We start from the raw sequence: 25145 nt of genomic DNA on the forward strand, positions 1-25145 counted from the left end.
ACTGTGTGTGGGGGTGTGTATATACATACGTACTTACATATATATCATATTAAATGACATCTTTGAATGTATAGAAAAAAGACTGGAAGGATACACATCAAATCATGGGTATTTGTGGACGGTTTTGAGGTCTCAGCATTTTTCAGATGATCTATAAGAATGATCGATGAACTGACTTCATGTTCCCAAAGTTATTGACAGAAAGACTGAGTGTGGTCCTTTTGTCTTTCCTAGCCTTGTTTCAGTGACAAGACTAACAATCTGGAGGCTTACGTGAAATGGTTCAACAGACTGTGCTACCTCGTGGCGACTGAGATCTGCATGGTGGGTAGAAAGCTGGGGAGCGTGACCCGGCACAGCCAAAGGTGGCAGGGGTTGGGGAGAGCCAACCTGGGAGGGAACCAGAAGGGTATCTTGAGCCTGTCAGTATGCAAGCCCAGGATCAAGCTGGGCACCTCTCTGGGACAGCAGGTGTCACCCAGCTTGCCTGCAGTGACATTTCCCTCTGGGTAGAGCCTGGCACGGATCCACTGGACTCCGACATGGGCATCAGAGACTGCCTGCTGAAGGTGTGAGAGGCAGTTTGCTGCTTGGCCAGGTGGATCTGTCCCCTCCATCTGTGCCTGTCGGCCTCGGGTGCCCTGACCTGCAGCCACACTGTGCTTGGCTCTCTCTGGATTTAGAGTAGAAATGACCCAACCTTTAAGCATTGGGAGATTATACATGCAAAGCCCAGGTCTCCAACTTCTCCCGGAAAGCAGGAAGACTTGTCAACACTGGGCCAGAGGCACGTGTCACCAAGGCATGGTCCCTCGGGGCCAGACCCTGTCTCCCCTCTTCTCTTCCTTGGAGTGCGGGGAGGCTCCTCACCCCTCCCACCATCGGGTGAAGCCCTGGGACCATTTGTGTCGGGGAAAGATTGGAGGCAGCACAGGTGCCAGGTGGAGCTCTCCGGGAGCAAATGCTGAGATAGAAATTGGGGTAAGAGAGAAAGGGGCAAAGGCAGGGCCGTTCAGAAGGAGAAGCTGGTCTGTGATGCCTCAGCCTCGGGAGCGCTTCTGGCTGAGGGCCCACAGCGGGTGGAATGCTTGGCCTCTGTCCCCCTCCTAGCTCGGCCATCACTGTCACTGTGCAGGCTGCCCGGGAGGGACAGGAAGGACCTCAGGAGGGAGGCTTTCCCAAGGGGGTTTGGGCAGCATGTCTCACGCTTCTTGGTAAAGACCATTGCTGCGCAGAAGTAAGCAAGCAAGATCTGTATGGGAAGAACGCAAGGCTTCCAGAGGCCCCACCTGTTTCCTGCATTTCCATCTCTGGCCTGGCCGCTCAGAGGGGGCTTTGCTTGGGCAAAGCTGGATTGAACCCTTCCGGGGGCTGGGCAGTGCCTCAGTCCAGGACGGCCCAGGGGATGCTTGGTTTGTTTGGAGCCATCGGAGAAGTCACAGTCCCAAGCGCGTGGCCATAAGCTGGGGATGAGGTCATGCAGTCATTCAACAGAAAGCAAGGGAGGGGCTGCGCCAGTGACAGGGCCTGGGTCAGTGTGTGGCCCCAGTGTGGGGAGATCGAGCGTGGTGCACGGGGGGACAGGCGAGGGAGCTGTGGAGGGTGCTGGAGCCGGACCCGGAGGGCGGATTGGTGTCTTGAACACGGCAGGAGGCTCCTCCACCCCATGAAGTCCTGCCAGGCCCCACCTGAGCCCTCCAGGGCGGTGGGCTCTGCTGGGCCTGCCCAGGACGTGCTGAGACCCTGAGCCCTCAGGCTGCAGACTGCCCCAGCATCAAGCGTCTCGGCCATGAACAGGGCTGAGAGCATGTTGATGAGGGACTGGCCCAATGATGGGGTGGGGACGTGTCACCACTGAGGCTCAGGTGCTCTGTCCCCAGCCGGCCAAGAAGAAGCAGAGGGCCCAAGTGGTGGAGTTCTTCATCGACGTGGCCCGTGAATGCTTCAACATTGGCAACTTCAACTCTCTGATGGCCATCATCTGTGAGTAGGCCGGCAGGCCCCAGGCCTCACTGGGAGCGCCCCCAGAGAGGCTGGATGGGCACCCATGGCGGGAGGTGTCCGAGCCAGGGTGCTCCTCAGAGCAGGGCGGGTGCTGCTGGGCCCGGAGGTCCTGGAGAGGTGCCCCCTTTGAGGCAAGCTTACCCTCCTCAGAGGGGCTTTGTGAGGACTTGGCCGTGTGTCCCTAGATCCAGGGAGCGCGGGGACCTAAAGCAGACCCTGGTCACCGTGTGGTGCCAGTGTGGTGGGGAGTGGGGCGGGGGCCTGCACACACAGCTGCCAGGCTCCCTGGGACACAGTGTCCACCAGCACCCACCCACCCATCCACCATCCAGCCGTCTGCAGCGGGCTCAGCCTCGGTCAGGGGCAGCCACCCCCAGGCCTCCTGCCCGAGGGAGTAAGCAGACTGTGCGGCCCGGAGATGCCCCTGGAGATGCCCCCCCCACCCCCTACCCCCCGCCCAGCTCGACCCTTCCTCTTGCAGCTGGCATGAACATGAGCCCCGTCTCTAGGCTGAAGAAGACCTGGGCCAAAGTGAAGACGGCCAAGTTTTTCATCCTCGAGGTGAGCAAGGCTGCTGGGCTGCCGGCTGGCCCTGGCTGACCCTGGGACGCAGCTGCCCAAATGCCTCCCTGTCTCCTTCTAGCACCAGATGGACCCAACAGGGAATTTCTGCAACTACAGGACAGCCCTGCGGGGGGCAGCCCACCGCTCCCTGACCGCCCACAGCAGCCGTGAGAAGGTAGGTCAGAGGCTTGCCTGGCCTTCAGAGCTCCTCCCTACTCCATACCTTGGCCCCGGGTGGGCTGTAGCAGAGAGCCAGGATGCAGACTCCAAGGTCACCTGGTCCAGCCCCCTGCTCTTCTGCAGCATCTGTATAGACAGCCATGCTCCTTGCATGCCTCTAAAATGGGGAACTCACCACCTCACAGGACAGATCAGCCCATACTCACGCAGCTCCCACTGGTAGGAAATGCTTCCTTATCGGGCTGGGGTTGTCCTCTCTGGCTCTCTGGAGGGCCGTGCAGAGGAAGGCTGCTCCCTCTTTTTTTTTTTTTAAGATTTTATTTATTTATTTATTTATTGAGAGAGTGCACGCAAGCAGGGGGCGGGACAGAGGGAGAGAGAATCCCAAGCCAACTCCTCGCTGAGCACGGAGCCCGATGTAGGGCTCGATCGCACCACCTTGAGAACATGCCCTGAGCCAAAATCCAGTCAGACGCTCAACTACCTGAGCCACCCAGCTCCCTACCACCACCCCCCAGGCTGTTCCTTTAGTGCCCCCCAGGCCCCCTCCTGCTTCCAAAGTCAACAGCCCAGGCTCCAGTCCCCTCCCCACTTGGATCTCTTTGGTCCCTGAACAGTTTGATTTGTCAGATCAAATTGTTTCAGATCAAATGGTCTCTAAGTGCACAGGGTCTTCCACCACCTTACTCCAAATGCAAGACCTTCACTGATGGGGCCTCAGATCACAGCCACGTTTTTGACGCTGAGTGAACCAAGCTTCTCCCTCACTAAAACTGCCTTTTCACAGGCTCTGTTCTTCTACATTTGCGGCGGGGCGGGGGGGGTGGCGGTTAGGGGAGGGGGGTGCCTTCACTGACCCTGATCAATTGTATTGGTCTCCCAAATTCTCCTGGTGGCCTCCCACACCAGAAACTGCACCTCGGGATTGCAGCGAGCCTCTGACTTAGGACCTGTCACCAGCCTGGCAATTAGAGTGGTCATCTCCATGGGAAGAAACCACCGAGGCTTGCCGTGCCCTGTCCGCCAGGTCTCTGGGCAGGGATATTGGTGGAATTAGTTCTCTGCCATGGTTTGTGCAGGTCTGTTTCCAGCCCGCGGGGTCGCAGAACAAGCTGCTTTTCTTGAAATTCAAAGTCACTCGGAATTGGACAGGACGGGCACCAGGGGTTAGTTCGGCTTGGGGAGCAGACCAAGACAGGCACACTTGTGCTCCCCGGGAGGCCTTCAGCCCTGCATGCCCCGCCCAGCAGGCGGACTGCACACAGAGCCTGGCCGCATGCTCTGCAGCTGGCCTTTCCTGGTCGGGCTGTGAGCCCCTTGGCAGCTCTGGGCCTGAGGTGGGTTCCGCCGGGGAGCAGCATTCAGAGAGGCAAGACCTCAAAATCCAGGGCAGGCTTGCCTGTCCCCCCGGAAGCCAGGAAGCTGGAAAGCCAGAGTGGCAGGGACAGCGACCTGGCCTTATTGAGCACCTGCTACCCGAGGGCCACTTGACTCTGTCCCCAGCCCCGTTTAATTCTGATAACGCCTGATGGAGTCTAGCAGGGCCATTTCCCGGATGAGAAGACGGAGTCTCAGAGAGGACTCTCACTGTCCGTCACACAGCAAGTAGGCAGCAGGGCCAGGAATCAGACTTAGCCTCTCCGGCACACCACCGGGCTGCCTCCCGTTCCCGGGGCGCAGGTGCTGGGCAGCAATCACAGAGCTACAGACCTGTGGCCCAGGAGTGGGACTGCGGGGTGGGGTATACAGAGCTGACTGCAGCTTTTGGGCTGAGCTGTCAACTGCGACAACTGGCTTTTCCTCCATCCGTGCTGGCCAGGTGGCCGTGGGGCAGACTGGGCTGCCCTGTTCCTGCACGCTGAGTGCCCTTCCAGCTCGGGGGTGCGGGGATGCCGTGATTTAGGTCTGGGGCTAGAGGTGAGTGATTTACGGAGCTGTGCATTCATTTCATTTCACTGCATTCTCCTCTAACTTCCAAAGAGATATGGACCATCAGCTGGGCCCACAGGAGGTGCTTCATCAATGAGTGGGAGACTGGAGGATGGATGGTTGGGTGGATAGAAGGATAGAAAGATGGAAGGAAGGAAGGAAGGAAAAGAAGGATGCTTGCAGATGTTCTCGCAATTCCCGGCTGCCCCACCTGAAATTTGAAGGCCAAGAGGCTCCAGTGGTCATGGCATTCTATGCTTTCTTCCCACCTGCCCCTCTCCTCCCATCTCTGTGATGGGGCCCACTCCACACTGGCTTCTTCGGATGACCCCCAGATGGAACTGCTAGCTCCAGAAAGCAAGGGCAGTGGATTACAGTCCTGCCAGCCAGGATGCTAAAGCCCGATGGGATGGTAGCCTGGGCCCACGTGGACAGGCAGAAATGGTGAGAAGTTCTCAGACATGGAAAACACTACCTCCCTGAGGACCAGCCCCAGTGCCCAGTGTCTAGGAAGCCTGCTCCAGGCCCCTGAGGAGCTGTCTCTGTCCACAGAGTCCCACTGCCCTTAATCCCCTCCCTGTCTTGGCCCATCTCCCCATTCCAACCCAGTGCAACCATCATGCACCGACTGTGGGCCTGGGGCTCAGCACCAGCGGTGGGGGGTGGGGGAGATGCACAGAGACCACCCACCCTCCTGGCACAGTGAGGAAGCCGGCAGGACAGGGGCTCTGGAGCCAAGCCACCTGGGTCCTAGTCCTGCCTCTGGTACTTATTGCTGTGTGAGCTTTTGTGAGTTGCTTAACCTCTCTGGGTCTCGGCTTCTTGTCATAAGGTGGGGTAATAGAGCCCTGCTTCACAGAACTTGCTGGGAATGAAACTCTGATCCCCGTGCATGGAATATTTGGCACAGTGAAGCCCTCAGGCCCACCACCCCTCAGTCCTGGACGAACCAGGCAACTGGTCTCCCCGCTTAATCTGACTCAGGTCCCAGCCCCAGTGTTCACTCACGGGGTGACCGTGGGCCAGGCCCTGCTGCTCTGTGGGCCTCAGTCTCCCATCCGCCCTGCCCCGCTGAGCCGTCCATACTGTACTGAGCTTCTGTACTGAGCAGTGTGGTCATGCCCAGGTCCTCACTTCAAAGGCCTTGTCAATTTGGGTGGCGGGCGGTGGCGGCGGGGGGGGTGGAGAGCCAGAAACATCAGGGCCTGGCACCTGGTCCCAAAGGTGATGGGCTGGAGGCTGCTCCTGGCTGGCTTGGCAGCAGGTGCGTAGCTCTGGAGCCCGAGGGCAGAGCAGGTGTATTAGTCCCTTGGGGCCGACGTACAAAACACACCAACTGGGTGGCTTGGAACAATAGAAATGTATTATCTCCCGGTTCTGGAGGCCAGCTACCAAAGTCAAGGTTGTCAAGGCCATGCTCCCTCCAAAGGGTGCATCCTTCCTGGCCCCTTCCAGCTTCTGGTGGCCCCAGGTATTCCTTGGCCAGTGGCCAGTCCCTCCCGCCTCGGCCCCCATCTTTGCATGGCTCTCTTTGCTGCGTATGCCCGAATTGCCCTCTTTCCGCAAGGACCTCAGTCCCTAGAGTAGAGCTCATTACGCCCAGTGTGACCTCATCTTAACTCAGTCCCATCTGCAGAGACTATCTCCAAATAAGGTCCTGTTCACAGGCACTGGGGGTTAGGGTTCGAACATATCTTTTGGGGGGCCACAGTTCAACCCACAGCAGCCAGCTCCCCGAGGGTTGTCTGAGCTGTCAGCAGTGTCCCTTCTCTAGGGGTCAGCAGTTGGCTTTTGTGCAGAGCACAAAGGGAGAAGCAAGGCATCCAGCAGTGACACACAGAGACCCCTCAGGCACCGGAACAGGGATGCAACAGTATCGATCTCTAGCATCAGGCATAAAATGACAAAGCCCTAAGTACATATTTTAAAAAGTAGGCCACAGAACCGTGCAACAGATGATTCACATTCCGTATGTATTTAATGGCAGCCTCAGCATGCACCTGTATTCCTCCTGGAGCACTTGAACCAGGAAGGCCTAGGTCTGTGGATCCCTGGATTGTGGGGACAAGCTGCCACGCCCTCTCCCAGCGGGCGGTGGAAGAAATGTTCAAGGGGCATTGGGACCTTGCGTCTTTGATCCAGCCCCAACACAGGGGGAATGGCACCATATGCAGTAGGCACTCAGTCGGCACTGGAGTCTGATGGGGCCTGGAAGGAAACAGTCTGGCCATTGCTGACTGAGGGCTGACCAGTGCCTTCTCCCTTCCAGATCGTCATTCCCTTCTTCAGCCTGCTCATCAAAGACATCTACTTCCTGAACGAGGGCTGCGCCAACCGCCTCCCCAATGGACACGTCAACTTTGAGGTAAGGTCCGAGGGCCTCGGACTGTCAAAGCCCCCAGGACAGGGGCGCTGGACTCATTAGTCCAGGGACTCGAGGCAGAGTGCTGCAGTTTACAAGACATCGGGGCGGAATTATCAGGGTCCCCCCACCCCACCCCTTCCACAGGAGGAGAATGAGGCTCATTGATCCCCCCACCGCCCACCCACCGGTGAGGCAGACCCATTTTCAGCCCTTGAAGAGCACCAGGCTAGGAGAAAGCCCCACAGACCCACAGTGACAACGGGCGAGGTGCTAGGATGGGGCACAGGGCATGGGCCAGGGGAGGCCTCCCAAAGGAGGGCCCCTGAGCCCCCGAAGAGGTGGGGAGAGGTAAAGAAAGATTTCTACTCCCTCTGAAGACACTCACTGCCATCAGCTCGAGTGTCCCCTCCTCCAGAAAGCCCCCTTTGACCACCCAGACAGAGGTTGGCCTGTGCTCAGTGGGCTGTGCCTTCCTCCCTCACAGCTCCTTAGAAACAAAGTCAGGCTGACCTCCCACATGGGACGACCTGGCACACATGTCTTGGAGTGGCCCATGGGCTAGGCATGGTGGGGCCAAGGCCCAGGAGCCCTGAGAGCCCTGGGCGGTGAGAGCAAGCGGTCACTGAGTCAGACAAAGCATGCCGTGCAGCGGTGGCATCCCCCAGTCTGCAGGAAGGACGAGGCTCTTCTCCCTGGGGAGGGCTGGTGCACCCTAGTGCCGGCTCCACCCAGCCTCCGACACCATGGGGCAGTCAGTCTGGGCTGGCCCCTTGCTCTCTCTGGGCCTCGGTCGCTCCCTCTGTAAAGCGGGGCTTCAACCACAGCTGCCCTGCAGGTGTCCCCGGCCGGGGGGCCCCCACCCAACACCTGGGCCCTTTGGCCTGGAGCTGCGTGTGCTGTGGGGTCAGACACAGACACAGACCCCCCAGCAGAGCTTCACGTGCCACAGGCAGGCCTGGTACCCCTGAGCAGCCTGGCCGTTGCATGCCTGGGGCGGTCTGGGCTGGAGGTGACATGGAGGAGGCTGGGCTTGGGTGAGACTGCAGGGGCCCGGGGGCCGGGGATCGCACTGTCCAGGAGCCTACACGTACCAGGTGTGGAAAGCCCTGTACTGGGCCCTTCTTGAACTGGTCCTCAGAACCGAGGCCGAGGGATCAAGCGATGAAAGGCAAGACTGCAAGGTGCTCGTGTGGCCCCAGATTTGGGGCCCAGGCAGTGGGGGCTGGAGCCGGCCACCAGGACTGATCAAAGGATGCCACAGAGGATAGTTCCCACCCAGGCATGACTTGGTGCTGCTATTTATTTAAAATCCTTCAAGTTAGCACCATTTTTTTTAATTTAAATAAATTTACTTAAAGTTTACTTAAATAAAATTCTACTTAAATGGATTTACTTTAATCTTCCTTAAATACATTTATGTACATTTATTTGCATCATTCTCTAAATAAACAAACTTGTAAGGATAATCACAAAAATTAATAGAAGGAAACTAGAGTAATATTTACGTCTAGCTGAATGCACTGTCTGCTGCTGATGAGCCCTAGATGCTCTCTCCGCAGATTCCTCAGAGGGAATGAAGAGATACAGCAAACACCCAGCATTCCCGATGGGGGATTCTGTCATTTACTGCCTGGTGCTTCGCCCTGCCCTCCCCAGAGGTGGGCCTCCCTAGGAGAGATGAGTGGGGCTGGCCCACTCTTACAGGTGACCTCCAGGCACTGGGGCGCTCCCATTTTGTGTCTCTCTGACCCTGGCAGAAATTCCTGGAGCTGGCCAAACAGGTTGGAGAGTTCATCACATGGAAACAAGTGGAGTGTCCCTTTGAGCAAGACCCCAGCATCACCCACTACCTGCACACCGCTCCCATCTTCAGCGAGGATGGTAAGGTGGTCCCATGGTCTCTGTCACCCCCAGATCTGGGACTCTCGGGTGGTCTCTTAGTCGTATCTCCATTTGGGGCCCCTGCTCTGAGCAGGATGCACCATGCCCATGTTTTCTGGATCTGAGAGGGAGCAGAGAAGGCTGCGTCCCCCGGCTGGATGGTTGCCACCCCCAGAGTACAAGACAGGGCCCAAGGAGCTGCAGGTTGGGACCTCAAGGGTCCCCAGGGCCAGGCTTCCCCTTGGACACAGCATGGATGCTGTTGGGCATCATAAATCTAAACCATCTATCTGACCCATTCTCCCCCATTGGTAAAGTTGGCGTAATGATAAGAACTCCCCTCCCAGGGCTTACACAAGGAAGGTGGAGCCCTGGCTCACTGTGAAGCTTTCCACAGCTGAGTATGTGTGTGTGTGTGTGTGTGTGTGTACACACACATATAATGATATGAGGCATCTTTTCTCCAGAGTGCCGTTCATGTCTGTCCCCTCCAGTAAATCAGCATTCCCATCTGATCATTTATTAAATATGACAAATTTGCTTATGAATTTGCAAAGCAAGCTTACTCCAGGAGTCCCCTCCTTCAGGAAGAGAAAGTGCTGGAAGCAAGTGGTCATCTGGGCCCGAGTTGATCATCCCAGTGGAGGTGGTGTGGCCCCATGGTTAGCTGCTTCCTGGATCCAAGACCCTCAACCCACCCTGAGAGGCCCCTGCTCAGCACAAAGGAGGCCTGGCTCCTCTTCACAGCAAGCATCTTATGAAGGGATTCTCCACTCATGCTCAGGAGAACATTTTCTGCCAAAAACAAAAACTTAGGGGAAGGATTATTTTGATGATTTTGCTTTTAAGTGTTAATACTTTCAAGTTTGCGATTTTTTTTCTTATGTTTTGGAGCGAGTAACTTTTTGGAGGGGTCTCGCCTGTAACTGGAAGCCTAGCAGCATGATGGATAAACCAGCCTGAGCTGCTCCCACCCCAGCAAGCTGTGTGACCCTGGGCAGGTGCCTCATCCTCTCTAAGCCTCACCTGCTGCATCTATAAAGTGGGGTAATGAGAGAAGCTACTTCGGAGGCCACAGTGAGAATTACTTGAGTTGGCACAGGCAAAGCCCATAGGACAGCCCTCCATTGATACTAGTTTGTGTTAGTTTCCTACTGGGCCTGTAACAAATCACCACAAACATGGTGACTCAAAACAACTCTAATTTATCCTCTTTCCCTTATGGAGGTTATGGTCCAAAATCAGTTGCACTGGGCTGAAATCAAGGTGTCAGCAGACCTGGTTATTTTGGGAGGCTCTGAGGGGAGGGTTGTTTCCCGGCCTGTTATGACTTGTATTTATGGCCACCCATATTCCTTGGCTAGTCACCCTTCCTGCACCTTCAAATCACATCATTCCAACCTCTGCTTCCACCATCACATCATCTTCCCTCTCCTGTGGTCAAGTCTCCCTCTGTCTCCCTCTTAGAAGGACACTTGCAGTGGCATTTAGGGTCCTGCTGGATAATCCAGGAGAATCCCTCCATTTCCGAATCCTTAACTTAATCCCATCTGCAGAGGCCCTTTCGGCCATGGAAGGTAAATATTCACAGGTCCCAGGGATCAGGATCTGGATATCTCTGGGGACCATTATCCAGCCTACAACACTAGTTACTGAGATGATTGCTAATAACAATTAGCCAATAGAGGTTGGGCAATAAAATATGTCAAACGCATATTAGGAGAGGGGTGGGGGGCCTGGGGCAGGGAGAGGGGTGAGAGAAGGGCATTTCATTCCCTCCTTTAGCCAACAGTATCTCTAGAGAGCCTATTATGTGCAAAGTGGTGATTTGGCTATGAACATACAAATGAAACCCTGGCCTTTCTGACCAGCACCTTCCAGTGACCTTCCTTCCTCCTCTCCCTCCCCGTCCCCTGAAAAAAGTGGAGAAAGCAAGAGAAGGGACCTAAGCTGGGTTGAGCCCCAACTGGGTCAGTCACAGTCCCTGACAGAAATCCTGTCCTGCCCTCAGCTCCAGGTTCCCCCTGGCAGGACCCACCTAGCAATCAGGTCAACCTTGAGCCTCCCTGAAATAAATGATAATATAGAAAGTATGAACAAAGAAACAGAAGATATAAGGAAGAACCAAATGGAAATTATAGAACTGAAAAATACAATAACTGAAATAAAAAACTGAGTGGATGGGCTCAAAAGCAGAATGGAGAGGACAAAGGAAAGAACTGATGAGCTAGAAGACAGAACAATAGAAATTATACGATCTGAACAACAGAGCCTCAGGGACCTGTGGGACTACAACAAAAGATCTAACATTCTTGTCATCAGAGTCTGGAAAGGAAGGGGACAAAACAGGCAGGGTTGAAAAAAATCATCCAAGAAGTAATGGCTGGAAAGTCCCCAGATTTGGAAAAGGTATAAACCTAGAGATTCAAGAAGCTGAGTGAATCCCAAAGAGAATAAATCAAAAGAAACCCACACCAAGATACATCATAGTCAAATTTCTGAAAACCAAAGAAAAAGAAACAAATTTTAAAAGCCCTGAGAGAAAAATGACACTTTACCTACAGGGGCAAAATGATCTGGATGACATTAGATTTCTCATCAGAAACTACGATGGCCAGAGGCAGTGGCATAGTTTTCAAGTGCTTCAAGAAAATAACTGCCAACCCAGAATTCCATATCCAGTTAAAATATCCCTCGGGAATTTACTACAGATAAATCAAAATGGAATTCTAAACACTGTTCAGGTAGCTCACAGGAAGCTGGTTCTTTGAAAAGAACTGTAACATTACCATCCTCCAGCAAAGAACCTCTTGACAAAGAAAAAATAGAAGACAGAAATTGCTAATATCAAGACTGAAATGGGGAATATCACTACAGACTCTGCCAACGTTGAAGAGCTAGTTAGGAAATACTATGAACAACTCTACACACATTAATTTGACATGTTGGATGGAATGGACCAATTCCTTAAAAAACACAAACTACCACAAACTCAACACAAAGTAGATCAGTTGAATAGCCCTATGACCATTAAGGAAATGTCTGACTTCAGATGGTTACACTAGAGAATTCTATTAAACATTTGAGGAAGACTTAATACTGATCCTGCACAATCTTTTTCAAAAAATAGAAGAGGAGAGGACTTCCCAATTCATTTTATGAAGCCAGTATTGCCCTGATACCAAAACCAGACAAGGACAGTAAAGAAAAAGAGAGTGAAGACCAAGATCCCTTGTGAATATAGATGCAAAAATTTCTTAACAAAATTTAGCAAATAGAATTTGGCAATACTAAAAAATAATTACATACCATTACCAAATGAGTTTATTCCAGAGATACAAGGCTGTTCAATATTGAAAATCAATCAGTGTGATCTACCATATTAACAAGCTAAAGGAGAAAATCACTTGATTATATCAATTGATATAGGAAAAGCATTTGACAAATTTCAACACGCAGGCATGGGAAAAACTCTCAGAAAAATAAGAATAGAGGGGAATTTATCAACTTGATAAATTGCATCTACAAAAACTTTTCCACTAATATAATGTTTAATGGTGAAAGACTGAATGCTTTCTCAGTAAGATCAATAACAAGGCAAGAATATCTACTCTCACCATTTTTATTCAAGATAGTAATGGAGATCTAGTCCATGCAATAAGGCAAGAAAAGAAAATACAGATCAGAAAGGAAGACTTAACAGTGTCCCTATTTGCAGAAAATGTAAAAAGTCTCAAAGAATCTGCAAAACTCCTAGAATTAAGTGATTAAGCACAAGTTGAAAAATACAAGATAAAGATGCAAAAATCTATTATATTTCTATGTGCTAACAATGAATATGTGGACACTGAAATTAAAAATACAATCCCATCACTCAATATAGTCACTCAGAAACATGAAATACTTAGGTGTAAATCTAACAAAATATGTTCAAGGTTTGTATGCCAAAAACTGTTGATGACAGAAATCAAGGAAGATCTAAATAAATGGAGAGACAGGATGTTCATGAATGGGAAGGCTCACATAGCAAAGATACTAATTCTCCTCCCCAAATTTAAGTACAGGTTTAATGCAATTCCTATCAAAATCCCAACAGGATTTTTTTTTTTTTTTTTTTTTTTTTGCAGATAAAGGCACAATTGATCTAAAATGTATATGAAAAGACAAAGGAACTAGAAGAGCTGAAACAATTTTGAAAAAGAAGAATAAAAGGAGAGGGATCACTCTACCCAATAGTGAAGCTGATATAATACAGCTATGGTCCTCAAGGCCATGTAGTATTTGTGAGATAGATACATGGATCAACGGGACAGAATAAAGAGCCCAAGAATAGACCCATGCAGATATGCCCAATGATTGACAACAGAGAAAAAGCAATACAGCAGAGGAAAGATAGAACTTGCCAAAACACTGATGGTGCATTTGAACATCCATAAGCCAAAAAGTGAGCCTCGACCTCAACCTTATACCTTCTACAAAAAAATTAACTCCAAATGAATCACAGACCCGAATGCAAATTGTAAAACTATACAACTTTCAGGAAGAATAAAAACAACAGCACATCTTCAGGATGTAGAACTAGTTAGAGTTTCTCATAAAACTAAATATGCAACTACCATCTGACTCAGCAATTGTGCTCTTGGGCATTTATTTGTCCCAGAGAAACAAATCCTCATGTTCGCATGAACACCCGCACTCCAACGTTTATAGCAGCTTGATTTGTTCTAGTCAGACACTGGAAACAAGGCAGATGCCCTCCAGTGGGTGAGTGGCTAAAGACACACTGTGGTATATCCATGCTATGGAATACTCTACAGCAAGAAAAAGGAGTGAAGGATGGATACACACTCCAGCTTTGATGAACTCCGGAGAATTACTCCCAGTGAAGAGAACCCACCCCAAATGTTATGTACTGATCCAATTTATATCACATTTACAGAATGACAGATTCTGGACATGGAGAACCTATTAGTGGTGGCCAGGGGCTAAGAAGGGGGTGGGATGGAGGGAAGTGGGTGGTCCTTACGAGGGCAGCATGAGGGATCCTGGTCATAATGAGGATGTTCCGTGTCCCGATGGTGTCGATGTCATCATCCCGCTGGTGGTCCTGTGCTATAATTTTGCAAGTGGTTCCCATGGGGAGAAACTAGGGAAAGGGTACACTGACCTGTCTGTATTAATCGGTTCATATGACTGCATGGGAGTCTACAAATTCCCTTGCAGCTAATTTAATTTAGGAACCAAAAGCAGGTCAGACTCTGGGTGTAGAGCAGGTTATTATCACCAACCATAACTGTGTAATTTCACCTCGCTTCCTGACTAGGTCTTTATTTGGCTTCTTATGAAAGTGAGAGCCCAGAGAACCAAACAGAAAAAGAGAGGTGGAAATCTCTAAGGTGAGTCTGTGAGCCAAGACAGGGATGGGGACAGCCTGGCGGGGGGAGAGATGTGGGTACTTGGGGCCAGGCCAGGGTCCAGGGGCTTTGTGGATACCCAGGTCCACGGGGAGGGGGCAGGTCAGGCCAGGCTCTTAGGGGTGGGGGGCAGAACTCAAGTGCTGGGATGGGAGGGAGGCTGGGATTGCAAACCGTCCCCCAATATCCATGGCTGGAGGCTGCCCCTGTGGGCTGTCAAGATGTGTGTCCAGGTCCAGGACCGCCCCCCCACCCCCGGTCCATATTCTTATGCCAGAAAGTGAGGCAGCCCCTCCTGCTTGTTCAGCCTCCAAATGCAGCCAAGTGGAGGTTCGTGGACCCACAGCAGCGGGCTCTGACAACTGAGCCAGGACGGTTGTACAGAGCCTCTCTGGGGCGGGAGTCGCCTGCCTAGCAGGTGACGCGCCGGAGGGAAGTCTAATCACCACCCCGAACATGTTTAAATCTGCAGATCTTCTATTCTGGGGAAGACGTGAGAAGCTCAAGGAGGAGGAGGAGGAGGAGAAGGAGGAGGAGGAGGAGGGGAGGAAGTCAGCAGAAGCCTTCCACAGCCCTGCCTTAGCTGGCCCAGCAGAAAATAAGAGGTGTTGCCACCTCACTGCTTTGCAAACCGTGACCCCACGGCCTGGCGCCAATCCCAGCGACCACACGGCCCGGGAGACCTTTCTCCACCTTCTGTGGAACTTCAGCTCCGGGGAAGGGCCCAGGACCTCCTGACCTGCGGGTAGCACGTGGCTCAGGGGCTCTGCCTTCAGGACGGTGGGGGTCACGTTGCTGGCCGGTCGGTCCATCCTCAGCAAGGACGTGGCACCGCCCCCAGAGCGTTGGGTGACTGTGGTGTCACTGTCCCTGGGTGATGAGCAGCACCAAGGCTGACACCCCGTCTGTGCCTAGGTGGCCTGGGAACCCCCACATCTCCAGCAGGCACCACCAGCAGCCCCTGTCGTTCTGCTGACGGGCCCTACCCTGCCCCCCCGACCCCGGGATGGGCTGGTTTCTGCGGCCCAGTTCACCCCTTTCTGGATCCTGCTGGTACCAGGGGACAGCTCTCTGGTGACAGCTGTGACTGACACAGGTCACGGGACAAACCTGAGTCGTGAGAATGACAACATGTACAGTACACTGTAAACTTTAGGTTGGTATAAACACGTCCGTACGCCCTGCGTAGCCACGTCCACACGCCGCTCACTCGTGGGCCTGGGAGGCACTTCTGTTGGGACGCAGGGCAGTGTCCCAGCTCAGGCCTGGGGACGCTGTGGCCTCGGGTCCAGAGAGGGCCATGGTGGCCATTTCCACTCCGTAGACCCACGTTGGGCTGACAGGGCCCGGCACATGGACACCCACAGCCCTGCATGTGGCCAGACACCTCTATTCTTGGGGTGCGGTGGGGTTGAGGAGCCCCACGGTGGGTCCCCCTTGGACTCCCCCCACCCCCAGACCCTCCCACACGGAGTCAAGTTTCTATGCCAGGGAGGAGACGGGCCATGGAGCTGCTGAACCCCCACCTGGCACGTGACCAGGTCCCCCAGCCAGGAAGGCAGGGAGTACGATGTGCCCCCCCTCTCCCGGTCAGGGCCTGCTGGGCAGAGTGGGGGGTGTGTGTTGGGGTGCACTGACCCACGCTGGCCAGCGCCTGGGCCCCCCTCAGTGCCAGACGTGGCTGTCCTGGTGGCATGGACTTGGGTCCCCTCCGAGCAATAGGCAAAGACAGAGCAGCCAACACATCCTGGTGCCTCCTCAGACTCGGGGAATTCTGCTCGGCAAGGCCCCGGAAGGCATGAGAACGTTCTTTGCCCAGACCAGCCCACCCCCTTTGCATCTGAGACCCCAGAGCGGGGGAGTAGGGACTGGGCTCCAGCCAGCCTCAGGCTCCCGCCCTGCCCGACGCCACACCCAGCTCCTGCTGGGGCCCCACCAGATGCCTGGAAGCCCCTCCTCATTGCATCCCTCGCTCCCTGGCATCCCTTGGGCAACATTAGACAGGACCCTCTGCAGACAGCAGCAGGCACTGTCGCCACCTCCTGGTCACCCTGAGTACGGCCTGTCCAAGGTGGGGAGTAAGGTCACAGGGGTCCGCGGCCTTGGAGACACATGACGGCCGGTCCGGGGCCGATGCCGCTGGAGCTCAGGGAGGCCTGCTCAGAGTCCAGTGTCCACCAGAGGATGCTGTCTCCTACCCCAGCCCCAGGGAGACCGGACACTCCGGAGCAAGCTCTCCACTCACCCCCAAGGGCCCAGCTTTGCCGCTCACTGGGCTCCATGTCCATCTCCCGATTCCCAAGCAACTTGGTGCAGGAAACCCCAGGACCCGTGAGGAAACCCCAGAGTGCTAAGCTTTGGGAGGGGCCTGGGGGGCAGCAGGCCACGGTGACTCCCCTGCCCCCTACAATCCCTCACCCAGGCCCAGGGTACCAGCTCATTCTCCAAAGCCAAGCCCCCACATGCCCCCCTCCCCGAGCCATGCCTCCCTATAGCCAAGGCCCACCTCAGTCCCTGCTCCCTCCCACTCAGAGATGGCAGCAACCTCCCCCCAGGCTGTGGGGAACGTGAGGAAAGCATATTGGAGAGAGCAGAACAGCACCCTCAGTCGCAGCTCCAGTGGCAAATCAAGCTTGTCGGCGCCCACAGAGGGTGCTGCGGGCCCTACCGCCCCCAGGCTTGGGGCCCCAAGGCAAAAGAAACACTGTTCCTTGTTTCCTGCTTCTGTGACCTTGTACATGCTGTTCCCACTGCCTGGCATGCTGTTCCCCACCTTGTCAATCCAGTCACAAGTGCAGCCCACCCCCATCATCTCCATGCCCGCTCTCTCCCGCCCCTCAGTGGCTCAGTGCAGAATGAGGGTGGGGAGGATGGCAGGGGGAGGCTGGGACTCACTCCCCCACTGGGCAGGTGAGAGGGAGGCAGCCAGTGATGAGCCCCACAGAAAAGGCAGGGCCCGAAGGGGCTCCGGCTGAGTGTGTTTGTATCTCCAGTACACCCGGGGGGCCCTTGAACCTGCTCTCTGCTTCTCTGAGCAGTTGCTAGGTCGAGGCCCCAGTGCAGCCCAGAGGAGGGCCTTCTCTCGGACACCTGCCTGGTGGCCCCCCAGGCAAGGATCGCGGTGTCCCTTGGCCAGGTGCAGCCTCAGAGCCCTGACAGGAACGGCGCCCTGCAGACGGCCACATCCAGCACGCATGGCCCTTCCCTGCAGAGGCCCCTTTGTCCTCCTGCCGACCTGACCTCAGTCCTTGCAGCTGGGTTCGAGGACCTGCGGGGGCTCTGAGGGATGGGGCCTACAGCTGTGGGGGACGGTCAGCAGCCTAGGTGGTGCCCAAGGCTGATGCCCGGGAGGCTCGGCCCGGGGCCAGGCGACATGGGCCCCTGACACACAACCCAGCTCAGCCATGAGGCGGGCATCGGGGCCTTGGGGCTCCAGGGCAGCCAGCAACCCCACTGTTGCCCAGGAGGCCAAGGAGAGGGCCTGGCTGTGGTCTCTTCTCGTGCTTTTTCTCCAAGCCCTCCGGAGAGGGAAAAGTGGGGCGGGGAGGGGGGACAAGAAGACATCCCAGACCAGGATTTGCTTCAGAGGCCGCTGGGCCTGGCTGGGATTCCGAATCAATCCATTCTCCCGTGGCTGATGCATGGGTCTGCCGAAACCCCACGTGGCTGTATCATTGGAGACTCACCCCCACCATCCCCAGCCCCCCACAGTTCCTGAGGTGAGGGCGTCTCCATCACGACCCGAGATTTTTCCCAGGAACCTAGCCACATCCAGGCCTCCGCAGAAGCCTGGTTATCTCAGCTGGCAGTCCTCCAGGGTAGGACCCCGAGGACCCCAGGGGAGGTTCTCAAAGGTGTGGCCAAAACTGTCCCAGAAGATGAAATGATAGACAACACCCCCCTTCCCTAACAACTCAGGGACAGATGGCCACCGGCATGGCCCCTGGTGCCTCGGACCTCTTAGGCGGTCATCAGACCTCGGCCCACTGCATCCCCCAGTGCTGCAGAGCTCAGATGTGGCATCTGAGGAATGGGCACCCCCCAAGCAATGCCCCAGGCTCTAACCTTCACCCACCCATTGGGGCGCCAAGGGAGCAAGAAGCCGAGTAACTCAGCCCAGAACTGTAGTCAGGGAGTGCTTCGGCTAGAAGCTCCTTTGTACCCTGAAACTCTGTCACACGTGCCGAGCCCCAAGCCTGGAGCTTTACATGCAGCCTCACAAACCCCATGTCGCCGTCCCATTTGGCGAGTGACAAAACAAGAGACTCAGAAAGGCAAAGCCACTGGCCAAGGACACTGGGCTTACGGGGATGACGCCTGCGCCTACCAGAATCCACCAGCCCCCGGAGCTCTGCTCCTGAGGGTGTGGAGAAGCCAGGGGGACAAGGGGACTCCAGCTGGCCTCCTGGTTTTGCAGCAAACACAGACACGGTGACACGCATCTTTCCTCCACTCCTGCCCCTGCTTTTTGCCGAAGGGCTGTGCCCCCTGGTGGCCCTGGTGTTTCAGGACTGCCCTGCGGGGTCTCAAACATACTCAAGACAAAACCTCCTGCTGCCTCCAGCTACCCTCCGCGGGCCCTGCCGGGGGAAGCCGTGCCTCGTCCCTGGTGGCAGAAGACAGCAAGCCTCACCCCCATCATGCCACCCCGTATCACCAACATGCATGCTCTGAGATTCCTGTCCTGCAGCCTTGCATCTTCACTGAAAACGGCCCAATTTCCACTCTCCAGGACTCCTCCCTGAGTCCTGGGGTCCTGGGCCAGGAGACAGATCCAATAGGGAGACCTGGAAACCCATGCAAACATACGTCTGAGCAAAACTCTGCCCTTGCCCATGGCTGAGTAGGGTGCCTGACACCATCATCCTCTGGCGTCCGACCCTGGGCCTCCAGGCAGGACCAGAGAGGTGGGAAGATTCACTGGAGATGAAGAGGCCTGAGGCATGAGCTAGAACGCTCACTATTGACCACTGGGCCTTTGCCAAGGGGACGAGCTTAGAGAACAACAGTTCAGCAAAGGGAGGCTGCCGAAATCCAGAATGTCTGGGGTGGAGAGCAATGGCAGGAAAGACCAGCAGAGGCCAGACAGTGAAAGACCTCATAGGGCAGACCAAGGAGATTGAGGTTTATACCACAGGCTCTGGGAACAGGGCAGGGGGGCAGGCACTGAAGAATTTTAAGGAGGGATGTCATGGTTAATCTGATGTGTCAATTCGACAAAGCCATAGGCTGCCCAGATATTTGGGCAAACATTATTCCGAGTGTGTCTGTGAGGGTGTTTCTGGATGAGATTTCCATTTGAGTCAGTAGACTGAGTAACGTAGATTGCCGTCCCCGATGTGGGTGGGCCTCATCCCATCAGTTGGAGGCCTGAAGAGAACAAAAGATGGAGGAAGGGAGAATATTCTCTCTGCCTATCTTCCGCATTTGCATTGGAATTTACACCATTGGTTCTCCAATAATCTTGCACTCAGCAGATCTTGGGACTTCTCAGCCTTCATAATTATGTGAGCTAATTCCTTATAATAAATCTGTCTATCCATCACCTATCTCTCCTTTGGTTCCTCTGGAGAACCCAGACTAATACAAGGTGGAACATGGCCAGTTTTAGAAAGATCTCTTTGATACCTTTTAACCCAATAATTCTACTTTTGTAATTTATCCCAAGGGGGAAAAATTCAAGATTAGCATGGTATTCGCATAACAGAAAAGTAACGAATGGTTACGTTATTCCTGTTCCTAAGGCAGAAAGCAGAGGGATTTAGCTCCCCAGCCCAGCCCAGAGCTTGGAGAGCCCCCACCTGCTGAGGAGCCACACCTGAACCATTTCTTGGAACCCACGGGGGAGACAGGTGCATTGTCCTGGCCTCCGCGTGCACACGGGATGAACTAAGGGAGGGGCTAAGTGCTACACTAAAGCTCAGTGCAGCCCAGCAACGCAGAAAACTTTTCAATCGATTTATTTACTCCTATGGCTTTATGGACAGTTACACCCTCTTTATTTCAATAATGATTTACCTCTTTGGAATACAGCCACGTGAAGCACAGTTGGGGTTTAAATTAAGATCTCTTCACACTAACGTACACAACCTCTCTGGGTAGGTCCGCCTTTAGCGTTCATCGTTGGATCTCACACACCACGGCACTTAGCAGGGAGACCTGCTAGCAGGTGACGGGGTTGAGAGAAGAAGGTGGGCTGGGCCGGGGTGTGGTAGCAGAGGTGGCCAGAAGGGGCCAGATGTGGGGCACAGTTTGAAGGTAAAGCCAATAGCATTTGCTGAGGACGCGCAGGTCAAATGTGAAAGCCAAGGAGAGGTCAAAGCCGACTCTGGGGTTTTTTGGCCTCAGAGAACAGAAGAGTGACATTGCCATATCCTGAGATGCAGGAAGACCAGGAGAGGAACAGGACTGGAGAGGAAAGTCAGGAATTTGACGCAAAGCATGTTCTGTTTGAGATGTCCCTTAGACAGCCCAGGGAAGACAGTGAGTATGGATGGAGCCCATGATTCTGGGGTTCAGAGGGAGATCACGCCTGGAAGGCTGTCAAGCCACGGGCCTGGGTGACACATCTATGGAATAGTGAATAGAGAGAGATACCCAAGCCATGGGCCTCTCGAATGTTTAGGGGCTGAGAAACAAGGCAGATCCATCAAAGGACATTGAGAAGGAGTTTCTAGAAGTTAAGAGGGAAACCAAAGAAGAATCTGAAGCGGATACAGACTCAAGAAGGAGAGCGTGGTCAGCTGTGTCAAATGCTGCTGAGAAGCCAGGTAAGACAAGGACCAAGAGCCGGCCTCTGGGTTATCAACACGGACATGAACGGCAGCCTCACAGGGAGGCGTTCCAGGGAAATGGGAGGGGCGAAAATCTGAAAACAACGGTGCCAAAGAAAATGGAGAGCTCTAGGATCCTGGAGGAGAATGGGCAGGAGATGAAAACAGTTCACAGAAGAGGTGTGAGTGACCCAGACATGTGAGAAGATGCTCATGGGTCACAGCGATGCTCACCTTCGCACTGGCCACGCTGTCTCCCTCCGACCATGGAGATCCTTCTCCCAGCCCTCAGATCGATGTCCTGGGTGTTCCAAGTGATCTGACCTCAATACAGCTGTGTTCCAGGGACAAGGAAAGCCCAGGGTCCCCCTACTGCTCCGCCATTTTAACTCGTCCCCCCAGGAATGCTCACCTTCACTCTGAGGAAGCCCACACAGGTATACCATTTGTAAGTCTTAGATTGATGAAAATAATAATAATAATAATAATCGTAACATCATGTGGGCAAAGCTGAAGAAACAAGCACTCCTACCTTGCTGTTTGGAGTACAAAATGATAACACCCCTACAAAAGTGAATCTGGCAGTTTCCATCAAAATTACAAGTATGTGCACTCTGGGATGCAGTAATCCCACCGCTAGCAATTTTTCTTCCCGTCATGCTTGCACACCGCCAAATGAACGAGCCTGCCTAAGGCTATTCATTGCGGCACTGGGTGACAGCAAAAGATTGGAGAACACCAAGTGTCCATAAATAGGAAACTGGTGAAATCAAGCACCGCACAGCCCGAGCATTGAACGCTGGGCAGCTGTAGTAAGGATTCTCTTGATGCACTGATATGAAAAGGTACCCGTGAGATTATATAGATAGAATGCAACACGTAGAGTAGGTTAGCATTTCATAAAAAGGGACGGGAAGGAATATGTATTTACATTTGCTTATGTTACATTAAAAATCTCTTTAAAACTTTAAAAACATTTAAAAATACACAAAAACCTAATAATAATAGTTAACTGGGTGAACAGAGAAAGACTTTCGGTCTTGGCACCATGCAACAGGTCACCTATTCAAGAATGAAGTTAATTTTCAAAATTTAACGCACACAGGGAGAGAGCATGTATCTGAGAATCTGAGGGGAGAGGGCTTCCAATTTCTAGCTGTGGGAGATTTCCCTGCAGGTGGGATGGCTGGACAGGATCTGTATATTCTCAATTTCACAGAATATTGCAATGTTGCTTTCTAGAATGATGGTACCACAGTGTGCTCCCGCAACAGGATTCATGGGTCCCCAAATCCTTGACAAGACTTAGCATCTCAGGATGTGTTCTGCTGCAAGATATGTGCACCAAAATGAAGAAATAAATCAAGAAAGATGATGAGGATCAGCCATTGTAGGATCTAACGCAGGAAGAGGACAAGGGAAGTCCTAGGGAGACAAATGGGCAGTATCAAGAGAGGACCCGGGATCGACTGGAGTGAGCAGGGGGCTCCAGGCTCCGGGAAGAGCCTAGCACTGAAAGAAGGCTGGCAGAGGTGACCATCCTAGCCATCAGTCCAGACTGCCTCTGGCCAGTGGAAAAAAAAAGAAAACAGGGGAGGGAAGACAAGGGATGACTGGCTTCTGTTACAAAGCCTTTAACACTGGGGACGCCTGGGTGGCTCAGTGGGTTAAGCAACTGCCTTCGGTTCAGGTCATGATCCTGGGGTCCTGGGATCGAGTCCCGCATTGGGCTCCCTGCTGAGCAGGGAGTCTGCTTCTCCCTCTACCTGCCGCTCCCCGCTCTTGTGCTCTCTCTCTCTGTCTCTCTCTCTGATAAATAAATAAAATCTTTAAAAAGAATAAAACAAAAAAAAAAGCCTTTAACACTGAATTATTTTGTCAGACCTTGATTTTAAATTTTAATTTTAAAAATAATTTCTAAAGCCAAATCATAAAATTCCATTCAAGCATTTTCAAAGAATTACAGTAATTCCCAGTGGGAGGTAGGGTTGGGTTTGCAAATCTGAGAGGTCTGCACCCAGAGGAATGAGCAGGGCCATGGGGAAGTGCAGGGACAGCAAATGATGGATAGATGTCTCAAAGGTTATCTCCTTCCAAAATAATATGATCCCAAATGCACAGGGCTACCAGGAAGAACACCTGGGGAGGACAGGGAGAGGTGGCCAGATAGATGCTCTACTCCAGGTGGATATGACCAAAAACACAGGGCTCCCTCTTCCCCACCCCCCCACCCAGATCAAAGTCAGGAGTTACCATATCTCCTCAAGAGGAGCCTTCCAGCTACATGTTGCAAAAGGTAAGGCTTGAGTGAGTGTTGCTGAGTGGCTGGGGACCCCTTCCCTCCACCTAGTTCCCATTCAGAATGGAAACTCTACCCCAGGGTAGAATCAGGGAATATCAAGGCCCAGATCCCCCTCAGCCCAGCTGATTGTAGGGTGTTCTATAGTGGGAGAAGCAAGCCAAGAAGACCAGAGGCTATACCCTGTGCTCTGCTCATGAGGCAAGGATGTCATTCTGAGAAAATGAGCCACTGTCCCACTATGGAGTGATGGCTCAGAAGTTTTGTTCAGTAGGGAGAGGCAAGCTGTAAGAACAGAGAACTCCCAAGCTCTACCCAAAGAAAATGACTTTACTTGAAACAGAGTGTAGGGGAGCTCCCACTTAAGGGTACTCTCGAAAACAATAAATTTTGGAGGTAAGCAATTAATAGGAGACTGGTAGCTTCTTGAGAACAATCTAAGCCATAAATCAGCTAGCTTCCCAGAGAGAACCATGGAAAAGGACAGTCATGAGTCTTCTTTTCCTCAGCCTCCAGTAGTAGGAAGGACCTCACTGTCCGTTAGGTGCTCATGACCATATATCGTCAAGGCCACCAACCACTCCCAAAGCCAAAGTCACATGTTTCAGGCTTCCACTGAGACAGTGCCCACTTCCCACAAACTGACATTTCATGCAGTTAGCTATTGCTACATAAGAAATCACCCCCAAGGGCGCCTGGGTGGCTCAGTTGGTTAAGCGACTGCCTTCAGCTCAGGTCATGATCCTGGAGTCCCGGGATCGAGTCCCGCATCGGGCTCCCCGCTCAGCAGGGAGTCTGCTTCTCCCTCTCCCGCTCCCCGCTCTTGTGCTCTCTCTCTCTCACTCTCTTTCTCAAATAAATAAAATCTTTAATAAATAAATAAATAAATAAATAAATAATAAATAAAAGAAATCACCCCCAAAATTAGTGGCTTCCTAAAAACAATCACTTTATTTTGTCTCACACTTTTGTTGTTGGTAAATTCAAGGGCTCAGTTGAAGATTCTCCTGCTCCATGCAACATCAACAGAGGTCACTTGGTGGTATTCAACTAATAGATGGGTTGGTCTAAGAGAATCTCACCGTAAAAGGAAAAACCCAGATTTTTTCTTCCTATGTAGGGAAAAACCCAGTTCTTCCCTACCATGAGTTTCTTCCCTATGAGTCTCCTTCACTCACTCACACAGAACACTTTACTTCTGACATTGCTGGCCACCAAATGTGTAGAGGTTTTTCCCCACAGCAAGCAATTCTCTGTGACACCAGCTGGGTGTCCTACAAATTAACTCAATTCTGACACTATCTACCAGGAGATAGTGTTAGATGACACAGGTTAAGGGTTCAGTCCCACGAGACTGTCCCCACCATCACAACTTCAGGTGTGAAATGGCAAGACCAGGTTGTGACCTGTGCTTCTGGCCAATCAGCTATAGACTGAAGATTCCAGTGACCCCTTCCCTGAGTTCTATTAATTTGCTAGAAAAGTTCACAGAGTTCAGAGAAATACTTGCATTTACCAGTTTATTAAAGGATATAATAAAGCATACAGAAGAACAGCCATATGAAGAGATGCATAGGGTGAGTCTGGGAGGGCTCTAAGCACGAGACCTTCTGTCCCCATGGAGTAGGTATGTGTCATCCTCCCAAAGTGGATGTACTCGCCAACCTGGAAGCCCTCTGAGCCCCCTCCTATTAGAATTTTATGGAGTCTTCTTCCTGTAGGCATGATCAATTTTT

At 52.9% G+C, this 25145-nt stretch overlaps 1 protein-coding gene across 1 annotated transcript in view; it reads left to right on the forward strand.

The window, feature by feature from the left end:
- Positions 1-15525, forward strand: part of RASGEF1C (RasGEF domain family member 1C) — a 64605-nt gene extending 49080 nt beyond the window's left edge. The window contains exons 7-14 of the mRNA XM_081827284.1: positions 235-324; positions 1881-1983; positions 2486-2565; positions 2648-2743; positions 6947-7042; positions 8800-8923; positions 14247-14319; positions 14810-15525. Of these exons, the coding sequence (XP_081683410.1) occupies positions 235-324; positions 1881-1983; positions 2486-2565; positions 2648-2743; positions 6947-7042; positions 8800-8923; positions 14247-14319; positions 14810-14834 (687 nt within the window). The 3' untranslated portion in view covers positions 14835-15525. The remainder of the gene's footprint in view (positions 1-234; positions 325-1880; positions 1984-2485; positions 2566-2647; positions 2744-6946; positions 7043-8799; positions 8924-14246; positions 14320-14809) is intronic.
- The last annotated feature ends 9620 nt before the right edge of the window (positions 15526-25145 follow it).

Source organism: Leptonychotes weddellii, chromosome 7 (genome assembly GCF_054177405.1).
Source record: "Leptonychotes weddellii isolate Sample4059 chromosome 7, ASM5417740v2, whole genome shotgun sequence".
In the NCBI taxonomy this organism is placed as follows: Eukaryota; Metazoa; Chordata; class Mammalia; order Carnivora; family Phocidae; genus Leptonychotes; species Leptonychotes weddellii.